The sequence below is a fragment of the Pelophylax lessonae genome (genome assembly GCF_965119305.1).
Source record: "Pelophylax lessonae genome assembly, chromosome: 4".
Classification (NCBI taxonomy): domain Eukaryota; kingdom Metazoa; phylum Chordata; class Amphibia; order Anura; family Ranidae; genus Pelophylax; species Pelophylax lessonae.
In genome coordinates, this window is record NC_138771.1 from 14,263,859 (window position 1) to 14,284,728 (window position 20,870).

At 46.6% G+C, this 20,870-nt stretch overlaps 1 protein-coding gene across 1 annotated transcript in view; it reads right to left on the reverse strand.

The window, feature by feature from the left end:
- Window positions 1-20,870, reverse strand: part of LOC309552209 (NADPH oxidase 5-like) — a 79,089-nt gene that overhangs the window by 41,028 nt on the left and 17,191 nt on the right. Inside the window, exons 4-6 of the mRNA XM_082253045.1 lie at window positions 17,524-17,734; window positions 10,812-11,046; window positions 4,352-4,505 (exon numbers count right to left, since the gene is read on the reverse strand). Of these exons, the coding sequence (XP_082109171.1) occupies window positions 4,352-4,505; window positions 10,812-11,046; window positions 17,524-17,734 (600 nt within the window). The remainder of the gene's footprint in view (window positions 1-4,351; window positions 4,506-10,811; window positions 11,047-17,523; window positions 17,735-20,870) is intronic.

The following is a 20,870-nucleotide window of genomic DNA, read 5'->3' on the forward strand; positions in this document are numbered from 1 at the left end:
CCGTTTGAGGGCGGAGCATATCCAAAACAGTCCATGGCTGCCGACCCAAAAGAAGTTCAGCTGGAGTTTTCCCAGTGGTTGCATGTGGTGTGGTTCTGTAAGCAGAAAGGAAGGAGTCCAGCTGCTGGGGTGACAGGGACTGTTGTTTACTTGTAGCCACAGTAGCTTTGAAATAGCGTTTGAAGGTCTGTACAAACCTTTCTGCTTGACCATTTGTAGCCGGGTGGTAAGGTGCGGTCAACTTGTGTTTGATGTTGTGGGCAGTCAGGAAACCCTGAAACTCCTGGCTTGTGAATTGTGCACCGTTGTCTGTGACAATTTCTCTGGGGTATCCAAACGTAGCAGCGAGATGTAACAGTATGGAAATCGTCGCCTTAGTCGTTGGCTGAGTAACAGGAACGACCTCAGGCCACTTTGAATGGGCATCAATAATGATCAAAAAGGTGTGTCCTCTGATCGGGCCTGCAAAGTCCAAGTGTAGGCGAAACCAGGGAACCGTGGGCCAAGTCCAGGGCTGGACGCACCCTCGAGGAGGGTCTCTCGCAGTTTGTGCACATCCAGCACACGCATTCACATATGTCGTGATATCGGAGTCGAGGTTTGGCCACCACACATAGCCTCGGGCCTTTTGTTTCATACGTGTGCCCCCGGGATGACCAGTATGTAGCAATTCCAGAATGTGTCTCCGGAGGGTCTGTGGAACGATCACTCGGTCTCCCCATAAAACACAGTTGCCAGACACAGTTAATTCCAGACGCCTACGGAAGTAAGGCTCATAATCCTGTGTGACAGTTGCAGGCCAACCGTACCGTACCCAGGAGAGTATTGTCTTAAGGAAGGTATCCTTGGCTGTATGGGCTGCTACTTCCCCGGAAGACAGAAAGGACAGGCTAGTGTAACGACAACTCTTGACAGGTGGAGAAGAGTCTGTTAATGTCCTTGTCAGACGGGACATGGCGTCTGCATTAGCGTTGGCATCATGGCTGCGATACTGGATTTTGTAGCTATATGCTCCCAAGAATAGGGCATAGCGTTGAAGACGGGCTGCAGTCGTCTGGGAGATGCCTTTGTCAGGGCTAAAGATCTGAAGGAGTGGTTTATGATCAGTCAGTATGGTGAATTCCCTACCATACAGGTAAAGATGAAACTTCTTAATTGCCCATATGAGCGCCAGAGCCTCTTTGTCAATGTGAGAGTAATTGCTTTCTGCTTTTGTCAAGGACCTGGAGGCGAATGCCACAGGTTTCTCTGACCCATCTGGTAAAACGTGAGATAGTACAGCCCCTAGACCATAGGGTGAGGCATCACAAGCCAAGGTGAGAGGCCTTTGGAGGTCATAGTGCACGAGCATGCGTGACGCCAACAGCTTTCGCTTAGAAACTTCAAAAGCACGTTGGCATGCAGCCGACCAGTTCCATCTGGAGTGTTTCTCCAAAAGCTTGTTTAATGGAAACAAAGTGTGTGCTAGATCCGGCAGGAATTTGTGGTAATAGTTCAGCAAGCCCAGGTATGATCGCAGCTGCTGGACGTTGGTCGGGGCTGGAGCTTTTACTAAAGCATCAACTTTGGCTTCCGTGGTGTGTATACCCTCTGCATCCACAAGGTGGCCACAAAACTCCAATTTAGGTACCATGAATTGGCATTTCGCTAAGTTCACTTTTAGACCCTGCTCTTGGAGTCTGGCCAACACAAGCTCCACGTTACGCTTGTGTTCCTGGTCCGTCAGGCCCGTGATGAGCATGTCATCTAACAGGCACTGTGTGAAAGGAATGTCCGCCAAAATCTCATCCATTTTGCGTTGCCAAATGGCTGGGGCGGAGGCTACCCCAAACACCATCCGATTGTATTCATACAGTCCCTTGTGAGTGTTGATTGTTAGAAACTTGCGGGACGAAGGGTGGACCTCAAACTGTAAATAAGCTTGCCTGAGATCAAGCTTGGTGAACTTTTGACCTCCTGCAAGAGAGGCAAAAATGTCATCTACTCTGGGTAGGGGATACTGGTCTATCTCCAGTTGAGAATTTAGTGCCATGCGGAAATCGCCACAAATGCGTAAGTCCCCATTCGCTTTCTTTACTGGTACAACTGGTGATGCCCACTCGCTGTGCTCTACCTTTGAGATGACACCTTGTTCCTCCAGCCGGCTTAGTTCAGCTTCCACACCTGCTCGGAGTGCGAAAGGTACCGTCCGAGCTTTGAAGAACCTAGGCTGGGCATTGGGTTTCAGCCTGAGTCTCACGCAGTCATGCTTTATTTTTCCCAAATGGTTATCAAAGACTTGCGGGAATCGCTGTTTCAGGGACTTCACCCATCCCTCTTCATCCCCTGATGGGATGGTCACGGTGTTGCAGGGGTTAATGGCGATGTCTGGCATGCCAAAGTGAGCAATCCAGTCTCTCCCAAAAAGAGGGGGTCCCCCATGTTCTAGGATATATAATGGCATTCTCTTTGTCTGACCCTTGTAGGATACCTGTACTTTCACGTACCCCAGTGGGTGGAGTATCTGCTTTGAATATGTCTGCAGTTTGATTGGTGTTGGACGGACAGTTGTTCGGATCAGAAGTTTTCTCCATTGTTTCTGGGTGATAACTGAAACTGCTGCTCCTGTGTCTACATCCATCTTGAGTTTCTTTCCTTCCACGGTTACCTCTACAGTCATTGCTGAGGGTGCTGAATGCATATGATGTATGTCTAATCTGTGGAGCACCTCCTCATCCTCTGATTCCGATGACGATGGATATCTTCCCACCATATATGCCTTTGTCCTGGGGTTCAGAGGTTGTTTATTTCGCACCTTCTTACTACGGCAGACTCGTTTCAGATGGCCTGCCTTTCCACAATTATGACAGAGCTGATCCTTAAACCGGCAGACTTTGTGATCATGGTCTGTATTCCCACAACGGTAGCAAGCTGACGTCCTGGTTGGTGAGGTTCTATATTTACCGTTAGCTGCAGTTTGCTTGACTGCTGTTCTGAAAACTTCCTCTTTAACCTCTTCCCTTCTGCTCTGGGGGTTCAAAGCTTCTGTATCTTTCACAGCCATTTCCATCACTGAAGCTATCTCAATTGCCTTTGTAAGGGTAAGGTCTTTCTCTGTTAACAGTCTCTTTTGGCTAGACTCACTATTCAGTCCCATGACAAACTTATCCCTCAGTGCAGTTGGTAAATACTCCCCAAAAGAACAAGTTGAGGCTAGTCTGCGAAGGGCGAGCACATAAGCCTTAATATCTTCACCTGGCTGCTGCTGCCGCTGATAGAACCTGAATCTTTCTGCAATCTCTAGTGGTTTAGGCTGGAAGTGATTCCCTAACAGTGTCAGGAGCTCTGCCAAAGTCTTAGTTGCTGGTTTTTCAGGGAAAAGGAGATCCCTAAGAGTGTCATATGTCCTAGCACCAACCACTGTCAGAAACACTGCTACTTGCCTGTCGCCTGGGATGGCATTTGCACAGAAATATTGTTCTAATCTTTCAATCCAAGAAATCCACGTTGTCTGTTCGCCATCAAATTCACTTAATGTCCCGATCAATGACATTTTCCTGCTGGGCTCTGTGGGTGTTTGTATTCCTGACAATCCAGAGTTTTTTTTTCTTCCTTTCCTTTCTCACACGGATAGTAACCTTGTAAATCCCATCCTCGTCGCCACTGTTATATTCTCCGTGTTGTGAGAGACACAGGACTCTGGTCTGGAACAACGGATGTTTATTCAGGACTCACTGTACAGCATTACAGGACAGCTCTGCATATCAATACATCTCTACATGTGTCTAAAGATGGCCACTCTGCCCCTTGACCCTTGTCATCACTCCTGGGTGGAGCCAGCCTTAAAGTGACAGTACATGTGAAACCCTTCAGGTATAACAGGATCCGCCAATCCCCGCTGAGCAGGCGGATGACAGGTCTATCTCCGCTTACTTTGCAGAGACGAAGCTGTCAGATCCCCGCTCTCTTCTACGGGAGATTGGATGAAAACGGACCGCCTGTCCGTTTTCATCCGATCCGATCCTCCAGACGAATGAAAAATAAGGTTTCATTCCGTCCGGATTTCACGGACAGTATTGGATCCGATAGCAGCGGGTGTCAGCGGAGATGTCATCGCTGACATCCACTGCTCTATAGGGCTGCTTGGAGCATCCGATCGGCCTGAAAAACTGATAGGCAGACCGGATCAGAAAGGCCGTGTGAAAGAGGCCTTATTGCGGATTCGTTAAAATTCGTTACTATTGTAACTAATGTAATAACAAAGAATTTATCAGAATTTTGATTCGGAATGAAACAAATCACACATGTCTATTATAAATATACTTCCTAATAATGGATATACTTCCAAATTATTAGTGTTGTTTGCACTTACTGAAATTGATCACATGGGCAGCTGTATGGACCCAGGTGAAGACGAATATCACATATCCAACCAGTTCATGAAGGAAGATATTCTGGTCCAGTGGAAGGAAATGCGAAACAAATGTAGCACGGAGCCACGTCAGACAGCGGCGGAGCATCAGAAACTGAAGGCAGAAATTTAGATGTGCTTGTTGGCAATAACAATATATAACCTTGTCAATACAAATGTTGTATCGGTATTAGAAATACACAATCCTGCCATTAGATCTGCTCTTGCAAATGCTTTATATGTCTGATGACAGTGATTCTCAAAACGTATCTAAATCCAAGAACTAACATTTCATATATCCAGACCAAAACATTTTCTGGCACTTTTTGTTTACAAGTAAAAATCATTATTTTTTGCTAGAAAATTACTTAGAGCCCCAAAACATTATATATACACACACACAGTATCTCACATACACAGTATCACCCCTCACATTTTTGTAAATATTTTATTATATCTTTTCATGTGACAACACTGAAGAAATGACACTTTGCTACAATGTAAAGTAGTGAGTGTACAGCTTGTATAACAGTGTAAATTTGCTGTCCCCTCAAAATAACTCAACACACAGCCATTAATGTCTAAACCGCAGGCAACAAAAGTGAGTACACCCCTAAGTGACAATGTCGAAATTGGGCCCAAAGTGTCAATATTTTGTGTGGCCACCATTATTTTCCAGCACTGCCTTAACCCTCTTGGGCATGGAGTTCACCAGAGCTTCACAGGTTGTCACTGGAGTCCTCTTCCCCTCCTCCATGACGACATCACAGAGCTGGTGGATGTTAGAGACCTTGCGCTCCTCCACCTTCCGTTTGAAGATGCCCCACAGATGCTCAATAGGGTTTAGGTCTGGAGACATGCTTGGCCAGTCCATCACCTTTACCCTCAGCTTCTTTAGCAAGCCAGTGGTCCTCTTGGAGGTGTGTTTGGGGTCGTTATCATGTTGGAATACTGCCTTGCGGCCCAGTCTCTGAAGGGAGGGGATCATGCTCTGCTTCAGTATGTCACAGTACATGTTGGCATTCATGGTTCCCTCAATGAACTGTAGCTCCCCAGTGCTGGCAGCACTCATGCAGCCCCAGACCATGACACTCCCACCACCATGCTTGACTGTAGGCAAGACACACTTGTCTTTGTACTCCTCACCTGGTTGCCATCACACACGCTTGACACCATCTGAACCAAATTAGTTTATCCTGGTCTCATCAGACCACAGGAGATGGTTCCAGTAATCCATGTCCTTAGTCTGCTTGTCTTCAGCAAACTGTTTGCGGGCTTTCTTGTGCATCATCTTTAGAAGAGGCTTCCTTCCGGGACGACAGCCATGTAGACCAATTTGATGCAGTGTGCAGCGTATGGTCTGAGCACTGACAGGCTGACCCCCCAACACCTTCAACCTCTGCAGCAATGCTGGCAACACTCATACATCTATTTCTCAAAGGCAACCTTTGAATATGACAATGAGCATGTGCACTCAACTTCTTTGGTCGACCATGGCGAGGCCTGTTCTGAGTGGAACTTGTCCTGTTAAACTGCTGTATGGTCTTGGCCACCATGCTGCAGCTCAGTTTCAGGGTCTTGGCAATCTTCTTATAGCCTAGGCCAGGGGTACTCAAATGTAAACTTGAAAGGTCCACTTACCAATTTTCCATTCAGTCCGAGGTCCGGAAAACTGACCGTCAAATTCCAAATACAGAACGCCAACAACAAAAGGCATTCCCCCAAAACTTTTGAACTATACACAAAAAAATGACCTAACAAATACACAACCAATATGTGAAATATGATGTTTGATCCATAGATAGAGAGAGACTGCAAACAAAATTTTGTGTCTTTTAGCTATTCTTCCCGTCAGCCTGATTTATAATTTCAGCCATTGTGGCGGCAATGATGGAAAACAAATATATATGTGCATGTAAAATAAATCTATAATTTTAACTATACAGAACTACAGAAATGTTTTTGAAAAGATTAATGTATTTCACCTGCATATCCACTGAAAATATACAGCAAAAAATAGTTTGTACTACTGTAAACCATAAAAATGAAGTCTCACTGCATTTTTAAAGAATTATTTTCATTATATTATATGAAAATAATTCTTTAAAAATGCAGTGAGACTTCATTTTTATGGTTTACAGTAGTACAAACTATTTTTTGCTGTATATTTTCAGTGGATATGCAGGTGAAATACATTATTCTTTTTAAAAACATTTCTGTAGTTCTGTATAGATAAAATTATAGATTTATTTTACATTCAAGCATTCCCGCACTTACTTGTCTTCCTAGTTGCTGTAGTGTAGAGAAAAGAAACCCCCTTCCTCTAAGGTGGCATGATCGGTGGTCGGTCGGGGATGCAGGGATGGTCAGGATGTGAGTTTGGAGTGACCCTCTTCGATGTGGTAGGTCCCGGTCTTTCTGCTTGGCAAGGAGATGAGCTCTCAGACGCCCATGCACCTAGCCACCGAGCAGATGTCTCTTCACCACCTGCCGCCGAAGCCCGGCTTCCCTCAGCTCAGTGTCCACAGACTACAACTCCCGGAATGCAGCGCGGCGGGGGTGCTTAGGCGCGAGGAGGAATAAGTTCCTCCTCCGCTGTGAATGCTGGGCGACGGGCAGGGCGGCGGTTGGGTGAAAAGGAATAGGCAGCAGCTTCAGCACAGACAGACCGCCGCGGTCCAGAGCTAAGCGCGCCTGGGTCCGGACGCGGCCCGGAGTCCGCCTATTGAGGACCCGGGGCCTAGGCCATCTTTATGTAGAGCAACAATTTTTTTTCAGATCCTCAGAGAGTTCTTTGCCATGAGGTGCCATGTTGAACTTCCAGTGACCAGTATGAGAGAGTGAGAGCGATAACACCAAATTTATCACACCTGCTCCCCAATCACACCTGAGACCTTGTAACACTAACGAGTCACATGACACCGGGGAACGAAAATAGCTAATTGGGCGCAATTTGGACATTTTTACTTAGGGGTGTACTTACATTGGTTGCCAGCGGTTTAGACATTAATGGCTGTGTGTTGAGTTATTTTGAGGGGACAGCAAATTTACACTGTTATACAAGCTGTACACTCACTACTTTACATTGTAGCAAAGTGTCATTTCTTCAGTGTTGTCACATGAAAAGATAGAATAAAATATTTACAAAAATGTGAGGATTGTACTTACTTTTGTGAGATACTGTGTGCAATTTCTTTTTAAAAAATACACTTTAATGAATTTTAATGCATAAAAACACAATAAATAATTGGTCAAATATAAAAGATGATGTTCTGCCAAGTAAATAGATACAAAACATGTCACACTTTAAAAATTGCGCTCGCACATGGAATGGCGACAAACTATGATATTTAAAAATCTCCATAGGGGACAATTTAAAATTTTTTTACAGGTTACTAGTTTAGAGTTACAGTGGAGAATTATTGCTCTCGCTCTAACTTTCGCAGCGATACCTCACATGTGTGGTTCCAACACCCTTTACATATGTGGGAGCGAACTAGGTATGCGTTCGCTTCTGCGCATGAGCACGAGGGGACGGGGTGCTTTAAAAATAAAGGATTTAATTATTTTTTTATTTTACTTTATTTTATTTTTTTCTTTACACTGTCCCTTTATTTTTTATTTTTTTTTTTTTAAATTTAAACATTGCTTGTGAAAGAAATAAGGGATGAAAGGTCCTTTTTATGAAGACATCTGGGGTCTAGAAGACCCCAAATCTCTCCTCTACCCTGGAAACCATGAGATCAAAAATACACAATCATTGACCTCTGTTTCCTAGAAAAAAAAAAAAAACATCTGCCAGAACTGAAAGTGACATTATGACGTCGCTTCCAGCCTCCCAGGACCATAGAGATGGCCAGGGACCATCTGGTCCATGGCCGGCTCTGTGGCAACCCGATGGAAGTGCTGGATCGCATACCGAGCTACCCAATCATATGGGAGAACCCAGAGAGGTGACAGAGAGCAGCAGAAGAGAAGGGGGGGAAGTCCCCTTCCCCCTGCCTGTAAAAGCAATCCAGAGGCTTATTAGCCGCTAAGTTGGCTTTTACATAAAAGGGAATCACTTGCTGAAGAAAAAGAAAAAAGATACCAGGATGAAGCCTGACGCTGCTTGCAAGCATAATCACGGTATAACCACTTCAACCAAAGGACATGGATGTCCTACAGTCTGAAAGTGGTTATAAACAGTTTTTTGTTTGCTACCAATTACTCTAAACCTCTTGAATAATTATATATTTTCTGAAAGCAGACACCCTGAAGAATAAAACAGTGGTAGCTGCAAATTTTTCATGTTGCATAATATCTGCACAGCTATTTATCAAATGCATATTTTCAGGAATAAATTACACTAAAATGAATGTTAGTGCAAACAAATGCAAGATTATACCTAATTTTTGGTAAAATATAAAAGATGAGGTTGCATCAAGTAAATAGATACTCGACATGTCTTGTTTAAAATTGGGTATGTTTCAAAAAAATTGCAAAAAAATACCAAAATTCTCTATAAGTAATACTTTAAAAGCACTTACAGTTAATCATTGTACAGCTAACCAAGAATTATTGCTCTCACTCCGACATTTGTGGCTATACCTTACATGTGTGGTGCAATTGAAGCTTACATACGTGTGCATTTGAATTAGGGTGTGTTATAAGAGTGACGGGGGGGGGGGGGGTGCTTTAATTTTTTCTTAATTATTTTTATTTATTTTGTACAATTTTTTTTCTTTATTTAACTTTATTGCTATCACAAGAAGGCTAATAAGCCCCATATAAGATATCACTGGGAAGGTGTCAGGTCCTCTTTAGGGAGACATCAGGAAGTCTGTCAGACTCCCAATGTCTCCCCTGCCCTCCACTGCAATAAATCGAGCACAGATCGTGCTTGAGTAGCTGCTCCCTTGGCTGTAGTAGCAGAGGAATGGCCGTTTACTGGGGTCCTGGGCTCCCCGGGAAAATGGGAGAGTCAGAGAACCACTGCGGGTTCCAAGTGCATTCAGCTATGAAAGCAGATGGGAGTTCAAACTCTGAAATCTAAAATTGGTAGGGAAACATGGCCCTAGAATTATTGCACTCAGTCAGAGATTTGCAGCTATACCTTACATGTGTGACGCAATTTAAGCTTACATACGTGTGCATTTGAATTAGGGTGTGTATGGGAGTGGCAGGGGGTGCTTTAATTTTTTCTTATTATTAATTTCATTTATTTTATACAATTATTTATTTATTTACTTTTTTTTTATTTACCTTTATTTATTATCACAAGAAGGCTAATAAGCCCCACAAGTGATATCATGGGGCAGGTGTCAGGTGACGGTCCTCTTTAGGATGACATCAGGGAGTCTGTCAGACTCCCAATGTCTCCACTGTAGTTAATGAAGCATAGATCATGCTTTATTAGCTGCTCTCTTGACTGTAGTACCTGAGGAATCATCGTTTGCTGGGGTCCTGGGCTCCCCAGGAAAATGGGAGAGCCAGGGAACCACTGTGGGTTGCAAGTGCATTCAGCTATGAAAGCAGGTGGGAGTTCAATCTCAGAAATCTAAAATTGGTAGGGAAATATGGCCCTAGAATTATTGTACTCACTCTGTAATTTACAGCTATACCTTACATGTGTGGCGCAATTTAAGCTTACATACGTGTGTGTTTGAATTAGGGTGTGTATGGGAGAGACAGGGGTGCTTAATTTTTATTAAATTATTATTTTCATTTATTTTATACAATTTTTTTCCTTTATTTACCTTTTTTTTTTTTATTATAACAAGGCGGCTAATAAGCCCCCACATGTTACATCATTGGGCAGGTGTCAGGTCCTCTTTATGGAGACATTAGGGAGCCTGTCAGACTTCCAATGTTTCCCCTGTCTTACATTGCAGTTACTCAAGCACAGATCATGCTTGCTTAGCTGCTCCCTTGGCTGTAGTACCCGAGGAATGGCCAGTTTGCTGGGGTCCTGGGCTCCCCAGGAAAATGGGAGAACCAGGGAATCCTTTGTGGGTTCTAAGTGCATTCAGCTATGAAAGCAGGTGGGAATTCAAACTCGGAAATCCAAAATTGGTATGGAAACCATGTCCTTCTATTAAAAAATATGGACTAAATTATATTTAGAAGTTGAGCAGATATCCAGCATAGATCATGCTTGATTAGCTGCTCCCTTGGCTGTAGTACCTGAGGAATGACCGTTTGCTGGGGTCCTGGGCTCCCCAGGAAAATGGGAGAACCAGGGAACCACTGTGGGTTCCAAGTGAATTCAGCTATGAAAGCAGGTGGGAATTCAAGCTCGGAAATCCAAAATTGGTAGGGAAACCATGTCCTTCTATTAAAAAATATGGACTAAAGTATATTTAGAAGTTGAGCAGATTTCCGTTTTTGAGGGTTTAGGTGTTTGTGGTCATAGTGAAATCCATGGTCAGCAGCCACTTACCACAATAAAGGCGTAGTTGAAGTTCAGACATTGACCACAACCCTTGGCCACCATGACCCATCCTCCGAGAAAGGAATGGTTGACCGCGTTCAGGGTGAAGAGCAGGATGTTGACACAGCAGTAGGCACACATGAAGAGGACCTTGCTGCGGTTGTTGTGCCAGTAGGTTGGAGTCAGATAGCGAGGGGTGCGATTCTTCTTTGTCACAGTTGGTGGCCTCAGCCAATTTGCGGCACTGAAAAAAAGATAATTGGAACATCACATCCGAACTCCGGGAAGATACAAATAAATGCGGCTCTGTATTTATGAATAAATCATTAAATGTATTTTTGTAAATGCATGTTCAGAAAATATCTGAATTTGAGCTGGAATCAGTCTTCTCACATCCCTTATACCAGGCGTGTCACGTTCAATTTTTCACGGGCCGCATCAGCAGTATGGTCGTCCTCAAAGAGCCAGTTTTATCTGGAAGACTAGATGTCCAGAGTACCCCACCCCCCTTAGTTTAGATACCAAGAGCCCCCCACCATCAGAAGTTAAGAGCCCCCCCAACCTCTCTAACAACCCTCTTAACTTGTGCTGCTGCTGGGAAGAAAGTGGGGGCGAAGCTGGGAAGCAGAAAGTGCAGGGTCTGGAGGAGGACCAGAGGAGGGGTTTAGTCAGTTACTGGAGTCTGCTGCAGGGGAGGACTGGGCCAGGGGGCAGGGGGGCAATTGCCCCCGGGGCTGCTCTGATGCCCCATAAAAAGGCTGCACCGCTTCTGCCACAGACATGTCTAAAGGATTCCTGGAGAAGGGAAGTAAAAAGTCCCCACTGCTGACCTACTGAGTGCGGGATGAAGACAAGGACAGAGTGCAGACCTCCCCCCCAGCAAGGATGGGGTAAACTGTGTCTTAGCAGAGGCCAGTTCCATGCCCCACTGGATACTCTCCTCCCCTGGCCAGCCCCGACTGAGCTTTCCCAGCTCCCTCCAACCAAGCTCTGCTGGCCAGACCGGGAACCCGGATTTGGCTGGTTAGTAGAGAGTACCCGGAACGGAGCTTCAGCATGGAATGGGGGTCAGGAGGAGGCCAGGAAGTGAAAGAGTGGGAGGGGAGCCGAGTCGCTGCACCATGGGCCTCTGGTTTGTACTTGACCCCTGGGCCGAATGTTGCCAGTCAGCCCCTGGTCTGCAGAATGCTGAGACCAGGGGAGGTGGAGACGAGGGGGTGCTTGGCTGCACAGAGAGGCACAGGATCTGTAAGAGGAGTTCTGTCCTCCTCTCTACTGCCGACAGGGAAGGTGTGATGCGAGTCATTTTGGTTGGGGGGCTTGTGGAACCCAGATTGCTTTAGGGAGGTTGGGAGACTCCTCGTCCAGTTTCCCCAGTCCTTCCTATGTGTAAGTCACCCTGTGTCTATTAGGGGCACAGAGTGACCAAGAACCCCAGTCAGGTCTGCTCTGCACTAATCAGACTCTTGCTAGTGGGGTGGGGGGTTTGTTTTTGTTAAATACCTGCATTCCATTGTTATATTGTTATTATGGGATGTGTATGTTGTGTGGATTGACTAAGGGGGAGGGGTTGTCCCAGAAGTGTTCATCTCCTTGTGCTTTGTGTTTGAATAAACAGTTTGATTCTGGATGACTCCAAAGCTTGTACTGTCGAGTTCTTTGGGTAACTATAGCCAGAATCACGGATCCCGTGTTCCAGAGCTTAGGAAGCAGGTTACTGGTGGAGATACCCAGTCGCGGTGTCCGGATTCCGTCACAGAAGGGTTGGCAGAGATGAGCCTCTCTGTGGCTGCATGGAGAAGCACAGGATCTGGTGGAGGAATTCTGTCTTTAACCGCTGACTGCTGAGACACATGTGCCCTATACGCTGGGCCCAGAGGCTGCATGTTGCCATTTGTCTCTTATTATACAACCCTTGCTGCATCTCTACATCAACATGACCTCTGTACTAATATAGCAGCACAGCCCCATTTTGACATCATGGCAAACTCTTGAGGCAAGCATTGTGTCGGACTCAGGAGCAGCGCTTTTACTATCACCTCCTACTCCCTACATGAGACTGCCCCAAGTCCTGGCTTCTCCTTCCTTTGTCTTCTCTCTGCAATATACTGTCCTCCTGGGACTTGTAGTCCCATACAGTTCTCCACTTAATAGAGGCTTCTTACCTGGGGACTATATCCCCCACAATTCCAAGCAGCTCCAAGTAGTCTTTTAGAGCTCCCTGGGTGGGCTCTATCCTTTCCCAAGCTGCACTGCAGCCAATCACAGTGTCTCTGTATCCTAGGCAGTAAGATGGTACTCCTCCGACCATGGCTGTAATAGAAGCATGTCACACTCAGGCCGTCTCCTTTCTCCTGCAGCATCCTATGGAGCCAACCTTGCATGCAGGGACTAGAGTTGTGTCTCTCTACACTGTGTGCATCCATAGAAACACACATTCCCATAGCCTAGGATGGTAGGGCATTCCCCCTCTCCCTTCTCCTCCCCCATTCCTTCTACAAGATAAAAGAATGACTGGGGACTGCACTGTCCACTGTTCAAATTACACAAATTGATAGCTTTATTTTCCAAAAATAATCTGTCCCACGCTGCATCTGCCCCACGCTGCATCTGTCCCACGCTGCATCTGTCCCAAGCTGCATCTGTCCCATGCTGCATCTGCCCCACGCTGCATCTGTCCCATGCTGCATCTGTCTCACGCTGACTGTCCCACGCTGCATCTGTCCCACGCTGCATCTGTCCCACACTGCATCTGTCTCACGTTGGCTCTAAGACTGAGACCCGAGCGATCAAACGCCACCGACTGCTTGGTTCTCAGAGCTCTGTGAACAGAGAGCTGGTGACTGCTAGTCACCGCTGTCTGCTCTTCCTTCCTTTCCCCCCAAATTCTTCGGCCAGCTTTTAAAGGTTGGAATAGTTACCCGATTGTCATGTTCTCAATAACTTTTCGGAAATGCTCCAGTTCTGCCTTAAGATCCTGTGTCCAAGAATGTAATGGAACCGCTGTTGTCCTTATCAGCCAACTGGAAAGTACCAGAGTCAAAGCATCTAACTTTTCCTCCTTCAGTAGAGTGCGGAGCTCATCCGGCTCCAAGGCTGCAGTTTGGAAACCACTTTTCTAGTGGGTTCCCACAGGTATGCTATGTACTGTACATAGCTACATTGATCCAAGCTGAACCAATGTAACTATGTAAAAATACACCTGGAATTCATCTTTAATATATCTAGGAATCCCTTCAAGTAGCAGATCTGGATGAAATTTAAATGCCTTTCGAATAAAATTAGTTGACTGAATAGTGTTGGAACAAGTTGGAACAAAATTCTACAGCCAGCTTTAGCTTAGAAGGTTGTAAGAGTTACCGGATTGTCAGGTTCTCCATGACTTCTTGGAAATGCTCAAGTTCTTCTTTTAGTTCCTGGAATGTGATGGAACCATTGTTGTCATCAGCCAACTGGAAAATTACCAGAGTCAAAGCATCTAAGTTTTCCTCTGGCAGGGCATTGCGCTCTCCAGCAGGCATGACTTTAGTTCAGTGTGAAGCTCATCCGGCTCCCAGGCTGCAGTTTGGAGACCCATTTTCAAGAGGGATCCCAAAGGTATGCTATGTACTGTATATAGCTACATTGATCCAAGCTGAACCAATGTAACTATGTAAAAATACACTTGGAAATCATCTTTAATACATCTAGGAATCCCTTCAAGTATCAGGTCTGGATGAAATTTAAATGCCTTTCGAATAAAATTAGTTGACTGAATAGCGTTGGAACAAAATTCCACAGCCAGCCTTAGCTTAGAAGGTTGTAAGCGTTACCGGATTGTCAGGTTCTCCATGACTTCTGGGAAATGCTCCAGTTCTTCCTTTAGTTCCTGGAATGTGATGGAACCACTGTTGTCATCAGCCAACTGGAAAATTACCAGAGTCAAAGCATCTAAGTTTTCCTCTGGCAGGGAGATGGCGCTCTCCAGCAGGCAAGACTTCAGTACAGTGCGGAGCTCATCCGACTCCCGGGCTGCAGTTTGGAGACCACTTTTCTAAAGGGATCCTACAGGTAAGGTATGTACTGCGTATAGCTACATTGATCCAGGCTGAACCAATGTAACTATGTGTAGCACCCTCCTAGGTAGGTGCTAGGTAATCTATTAGGGAGACCTTGTTTGCTTATCAGCAGGGTCCAATTGTTCAGCTAGGCTTTCATGTGTTCTCAGGTGTGACTGTTGAGTTGGGGAGTCTCCCCACTGTATCCAATGAGGGCTCTCATTGGACAGTGGAGTAAACCTGACCAATAGCACACCAGGGCTTGTATCCATCCCAGAGGGCAGAGTCTGCCGCAATGCATCCTGGGAGGGGGTATAAATCTGCGGGGAGCACATGACAGGATGTCTTTGGCGGGAAGCAGAGTCCCAGGAGGAGGGTGACATCTATCTCTCCTTCTGTCAGCATGAGGAAAGGTGTCCTTGGCGATCGGCCTAGAGGACGTAAGGTTGAGCTGAGCTGCAGAGAGGGATCCAGAGTGCCGAGGACCAAGTGGAGCTGTTGGGGTTGGAGTTTCCAGGAAAGCAGAGTCGTGAGTACTGTGAACTGCCCCGGGGTCTGCCTAGGATAGGAGACCGCTCCAGGAGGTCAGAGGGATCCAGGAGCCAGCTAACCAGGAAGAAGCTTAGAAAGGGGGTGCCTGAGTCTAAGCCCTGAAGAGAATTCAGTGAGAGAGGGTGCCGGTGTGGGCCCTGAAGTGTTAAGAGTTACAGCAGTGTTACAAGTAGCTAACTCAGCTAGGAGGGCTAAAGGGAGCTGTGCAAAGGACTTTGTGTCACCGGGGAGTGTCAAAGTCAGTTCAGTGTTAAGACAGCAAGTCAGCGTTAACAAGTGCCAACCGGCGTTGACCGGCACTCAGCCGGCGTCAAGTCAGCGTCGAGAGGCATTTATTTCAGTTGTCCTATTACAGTGTGTATAGTCAAGCCAGAGGAGTATCCCACTCAATCCCTTCTCCCATCCAAGTTCCTAAAATAAATACAAAAACCAAAGATGCTGGACTGTTTCTTGTCTTAGTGCTCACACTTCTCGGAGAACAGGCTTAAATGTGCTGTTGTTACCAGCGGTAACCCTGGCAGACCCACATCCAGCACAAAGGCTGGAAATCCTGCTACATATGTAAAAATACCCATACCTGGAAATCATCTTTAATACATCTAGGAATCCCTTTAAGTAGCAGGTCTGGATGAAATTTGAAGGGCTTACGAATAAAATTAGCTGACTGAATGGTGACAAGTTGGAACAAAATTGGAACAACAGCCAGCTTTAGCTTAAAATGTTGTAAGAGTTACCTGATTGTCAGGTTCTCCATGACTTCTGGGAAATGTTCCAGTTCTTCGTTTAGTTCCTGGAATGTGATGGAACCGCTGTTATCCTTATCAGCCAACTGGAGAAGTATCAGGGTCAAAGCATCTAAGTTTTCCTCTGGCAGGGAGATGGAGCTCTCCAGCAGGCATGACTTCAGTTCAGTGCGGAGCTGATCCGGCTCCCGGGCTGCAGTTTGGAGACCACTTTTCTAAAGGGATCCTACAGGTATGGTATGTACTGCATATAGCTATATTGATCCAAGCTGAACCAATGCAACTATGTAAAAATTCCCATACCTGGAAACAGAGGCGTAACTAGAACCTTCAGGGCCCTGATGCAAGAAACCATGAAGGGCCCCCCAGACCCCTGGCCGGGGCCCTTACCTTCAAGCCCAGGGCTCTTCCCACTAATCCTGGGGCTCTTTACACTCGTTGCATGGCCTTTTATTACGGTCCCGCAGCAGGATTCTTTCACAAGTTCTGCAGTGGGCCCCCTTCCTGCAATCTTGTGGGCCCACTTCCTGCAATCTTGGGGCTTCCCCACAGTGGTGCAATGCCAGGGTCCGGTCGCAAGTGTGACCTTTGCGATCCTGGAAGTTCACCCACTGGTTTGCTACCGGGCCCCCTGGAGCATGGGGCCCGGTAGCGATTGCAACCCCTGCAACCCCTGTAGTTACGCCCCTGCCTGGAAATCATCTTTAATACATCTAGGAATCCCTTTAAGTAGCAGGTCTGGATGAAATTTAAAGGGCTTTCGAATAAAATTAGTTGACTGAACCAGTGGCGGCTGGTGCTCCATGGGCTGGGGAGGGCAGCAGACGGACCACACCATACCCCCCCCCCCCCCCCCAGACCACACCAGCTCGCACACTATACCCCCCCCCGTTGCTGGCTCACTCATCCTGGACTGACGTGAAGGGCGGGCAGCGGCGACGGAGGCTTCCCCCGGTGGCAGCTTCCCCTGCATCTCCTCCCTCCTCCTCCTCCTTGGCCAATACCATGGCCTCTCCTTTCGGCCAATCGGGAAACGGGTCTCAGGACCAGCTTCCTGATTGACTGGGAGGAGAATCAGTGTGATAATAGCGAATATTCATTCGCTATTGTCACACAACTGGGTGGGCTCAGTGCTCTGCGCCCCGAGCCCACCCTTTTTTGAAGCCTATTAGAGCCTCTGGCTCTAATCATGTGCTTGAAAAAAAAAAACCCCATCGGAATCCATGCGTCCTGCACTCTGCATATAGATTAGGGGGTTGGACGCATGGATAGGGGGGGGGCGGCGCCCCTGCGCCCCCAATGGACGGGCCCCCACTGGACTGAATAGTGACGAGTTGGAACAAAATTGGAACAACAGCCAGCTTTAGCTTAAAATGTTGTAAGAGTTACCTAATTGTCAGGTTCTCCATGACTTCTGGGAAACGCTCCAGTTCTTCCTTTAGTTCCTGGAATGTGATGGAACCGCTGTTATCCTTATCAGCCGACTGGAAAAGTACGAGGGTCAAAGCATCTAACTTTTCCTCTGGCAGGGAGATGGCGCTCTCCAGCAGGCAAGACTTCAGCACAGTGTGGAGCTCATCCGGCTCAATGGAACCACTGCCTACATTGATACATTGATAAATAAATGGTGAATAATTTAACTGGAAGTAATAATGAAAAGTGTACTAAGTAGATCAGTCTTTCTGAACCTTTTGTTTCGCACAGGGCGATAATGTTGTGCCCAGGCACACCCAGCACTGCAAAAGAGAAATGGACAGAGGGCGCACCAACCTAGCGCATTATCTTTAAAACAATTTATTGTAACAGACATGCATACACATTATACTCACAAAACGATTATGAAACACGGGCAATAAGCAATGAGGGACCACCAGGGGTCTCCACTGGGCATCCTCAGCTGCCGCAGGCCGTGAAAGGATGTAGACCTCCAAAAAACCGCTTAGGCGTTTCGGGGTGTTCCCCCTTCATCACCCCTTACGCGTTTCGGGGTGTTCCCCCTTCATCAGAGCTCTGATGAAGGGGGAACACCTCGAAACGCGTAAAACGTTTTTTGGAGGTCTAAATCCTTTCACGGCCTGCGGCAGCTGAGGATGCCCAGTGGAGACCCCTGGTGTTCCCTTATTGCCTATGTTTCATAATTGTTTTGTGAGTATAATGTGTATACATGTCTATTACAATACATTGTTTTAAAGATAATGCGCTAGGCTGGTGCGCCCTCTGTCCATTTCTCTTTTCCAGTATCTGCTTTGGGTTACCACGACCCGTTGAGAGTGGTAGCACAGCCTGAATTTACTACAATTTGACCTGAATCGCATTTTCAAGATACCAGCCACAAGGCCACCCCTCAAGCACAGGAATCATTTGCTCTTTGTACACCCAGCACTGCCCGTGCACACACCTCAGATGCCCAGATCCAGTTTCCATGGTGAAACACGTGGTCAGTCAGCCATAGCTTAAGGACCCCTTAACCACCTCTGGAGGAACCCTAGGGTTCCATGGAGCTCTGGCTGAGATCAGCTGGATTAGAGTCTATTATGATACTGTAGACTAACAGTGTTGTAATCTGTCATGGTAGAGTGTAATGCTGGTAAGTGTAGGTGGGAGGAAAGCAGAGAACTGCTCATAAGTCCTGGACCCTCAATACCCACCTGAAATCTGTCATCTTTATGGGTATCTATCAGCCTAATTTGCAACTGGAAGTAACGCAGCAAAACTTATCATTCACTAACTGCTCTTACCTAGTAAATTGGGAAGAGTAAATGAGTGCTGTTGGTTAATTAAATGTGTAAAACTGGCCATACACGGTGCGACTGTCAACCCAATCCCCACCGAGATTTTCTTTGTGGGTGGTCCTGTCAGCCTCCCACTGAAGAAGCCATGTGAATTAGAAGCAACCACTGTCTGGGTATTCTAAAAGCTGTCATTGGCAGCAATACAAAAGCCCAGCAGGGGGCCTATCCGCCGTGTATAGGGAGGATGGAGGAACCTGTTATATTTGTTTTAGTATGTTCAGCTTGCAGTGTATGGCCAGTCTTAGCTCAAAGTAGAAGTTCAGCCAAAACCTAAATGACTTAGAAAGTTTTTGGCTAAACTTCCACTTGAAATATCAAGTTTGATGGCCATACTATTGTAGCGCCCTCTAGTGTGCTACTAGTGTGAGTGTAGGCAAATGTATGTGTTGACTCAGGTAAAATGTTACTAACGTCCATTTTTTTTTTTTTTTGCATAAAAATAACAAACATGTTATACATACCTGCTCTGTGTAATGGTTTTGCACAGAGCAGCCCCGATCCTCTTCTTCTCAGGTCCTTCTTCGGCTCTCCTGGCCCCTCCCTCCTGTTAAGTGCCCCCACAGCAAGCAGCTTGCTATGGGGGCACCCAAGCCGAGCCACAGCTACCTGTGTCTATTCAAACGCAGAGTTGCGGCTAGGCCGCCCCCTCTCTCTCCTCATTGGCTCATTGATTTTAATTGACAGCAGCGGGAGTCAATGGCACTCCGCTGCTGACCATTGAGGAGTAAGAGTCCCGGGCAGCTGAGTCTCTCCTGCAACATTGCTGGATAGAGATGGGCTCAGGTAAGTATTAGGGGCTGTGGGGGGGGGGGCTGCTGCACACATAAGGTATTTTATCCAAATCCACAGAATGCAGCTTCTGCCCGGAGTGTTACTAAACCCACAACAGTAAAGTCAGTCTGTATATGCGGTGAACCCACTGTGGAACCTAAGGGGTTAATCCTCTGCATTGTGTAGTAAAAGAGCGGTTTGATCCTGTCTTCTCTGATCCTCCCATTCTTTTACTCTCCCCAATCCATCTGCTGGGGGGGGGGGGGTGCATGTGATCAGCACAGGGCCAATCAGCACTGTCCAGACAGAAAGTCAGGGGTCCTGAAGCCTCATAGGACTGTCAGAGGAGAATGAAAACTCCTCCAAAGTTTAACCAGACACTGATACTGACACAGGCCACAAGGCTGCAATATACTGCTGACAAGAAAAGGGATTTAGCAGTTTAGATTTACTAAAATAATTTCATTTCCATATTCAGTGTACTGTGGGAGACCAGATATAGTGATTGCGGGTTCCTGGGGAGAACAGATATAGTGACTGCAGGCTCCCGGGGAGACCAGATATAGTGACTGCAGGCTCCTGGGGAGACCAGATATAGTGAATGCAGAGTCCTGGGGAGATCAGATATAGTGACTACAGAGTCCTGGGGAGACCAGATATAGTGAATGCAGGCTCCTGGGGAGACCAGATATAGTGACTGCAGGCTCCTGGGGAGACCAGATATAGTGAATGCAGAGTCCTGGGGAGATCAGATATAGTGACTACAGAGTCCTGGGGAGACCAGATATAGTGAATGCAGGCTCCTGGGGAGACCAGATATAGTGACTGCAGGCTCCTGGGGAGACCAGATATAGTGACTGCTGGCTCCTGGGGAGACCAGATATAGTAAATGCAGGCTCCTGGGGAGACCAGATATAGTAAATGCAGGCTCCTGGGGAGACCAGATATAGTAAATGCAGGCTCCTGGGGAGACCAGATATAGTAAATGTAGGCTCCTGGGGAGACCAGATATAGTAAATGCAGGCTCCTGGGGAGATCAGATATAGTGACTGCAGGCTCCCGGGGAGACCAGATATAGTGACTGCAGGCTCCTGGGGAGACCAGATATAGTGAATGCAGAGTCCTGGGGAGATCAGATATAGTGACTACAGAGTCCTGGGGAGACCAGATATA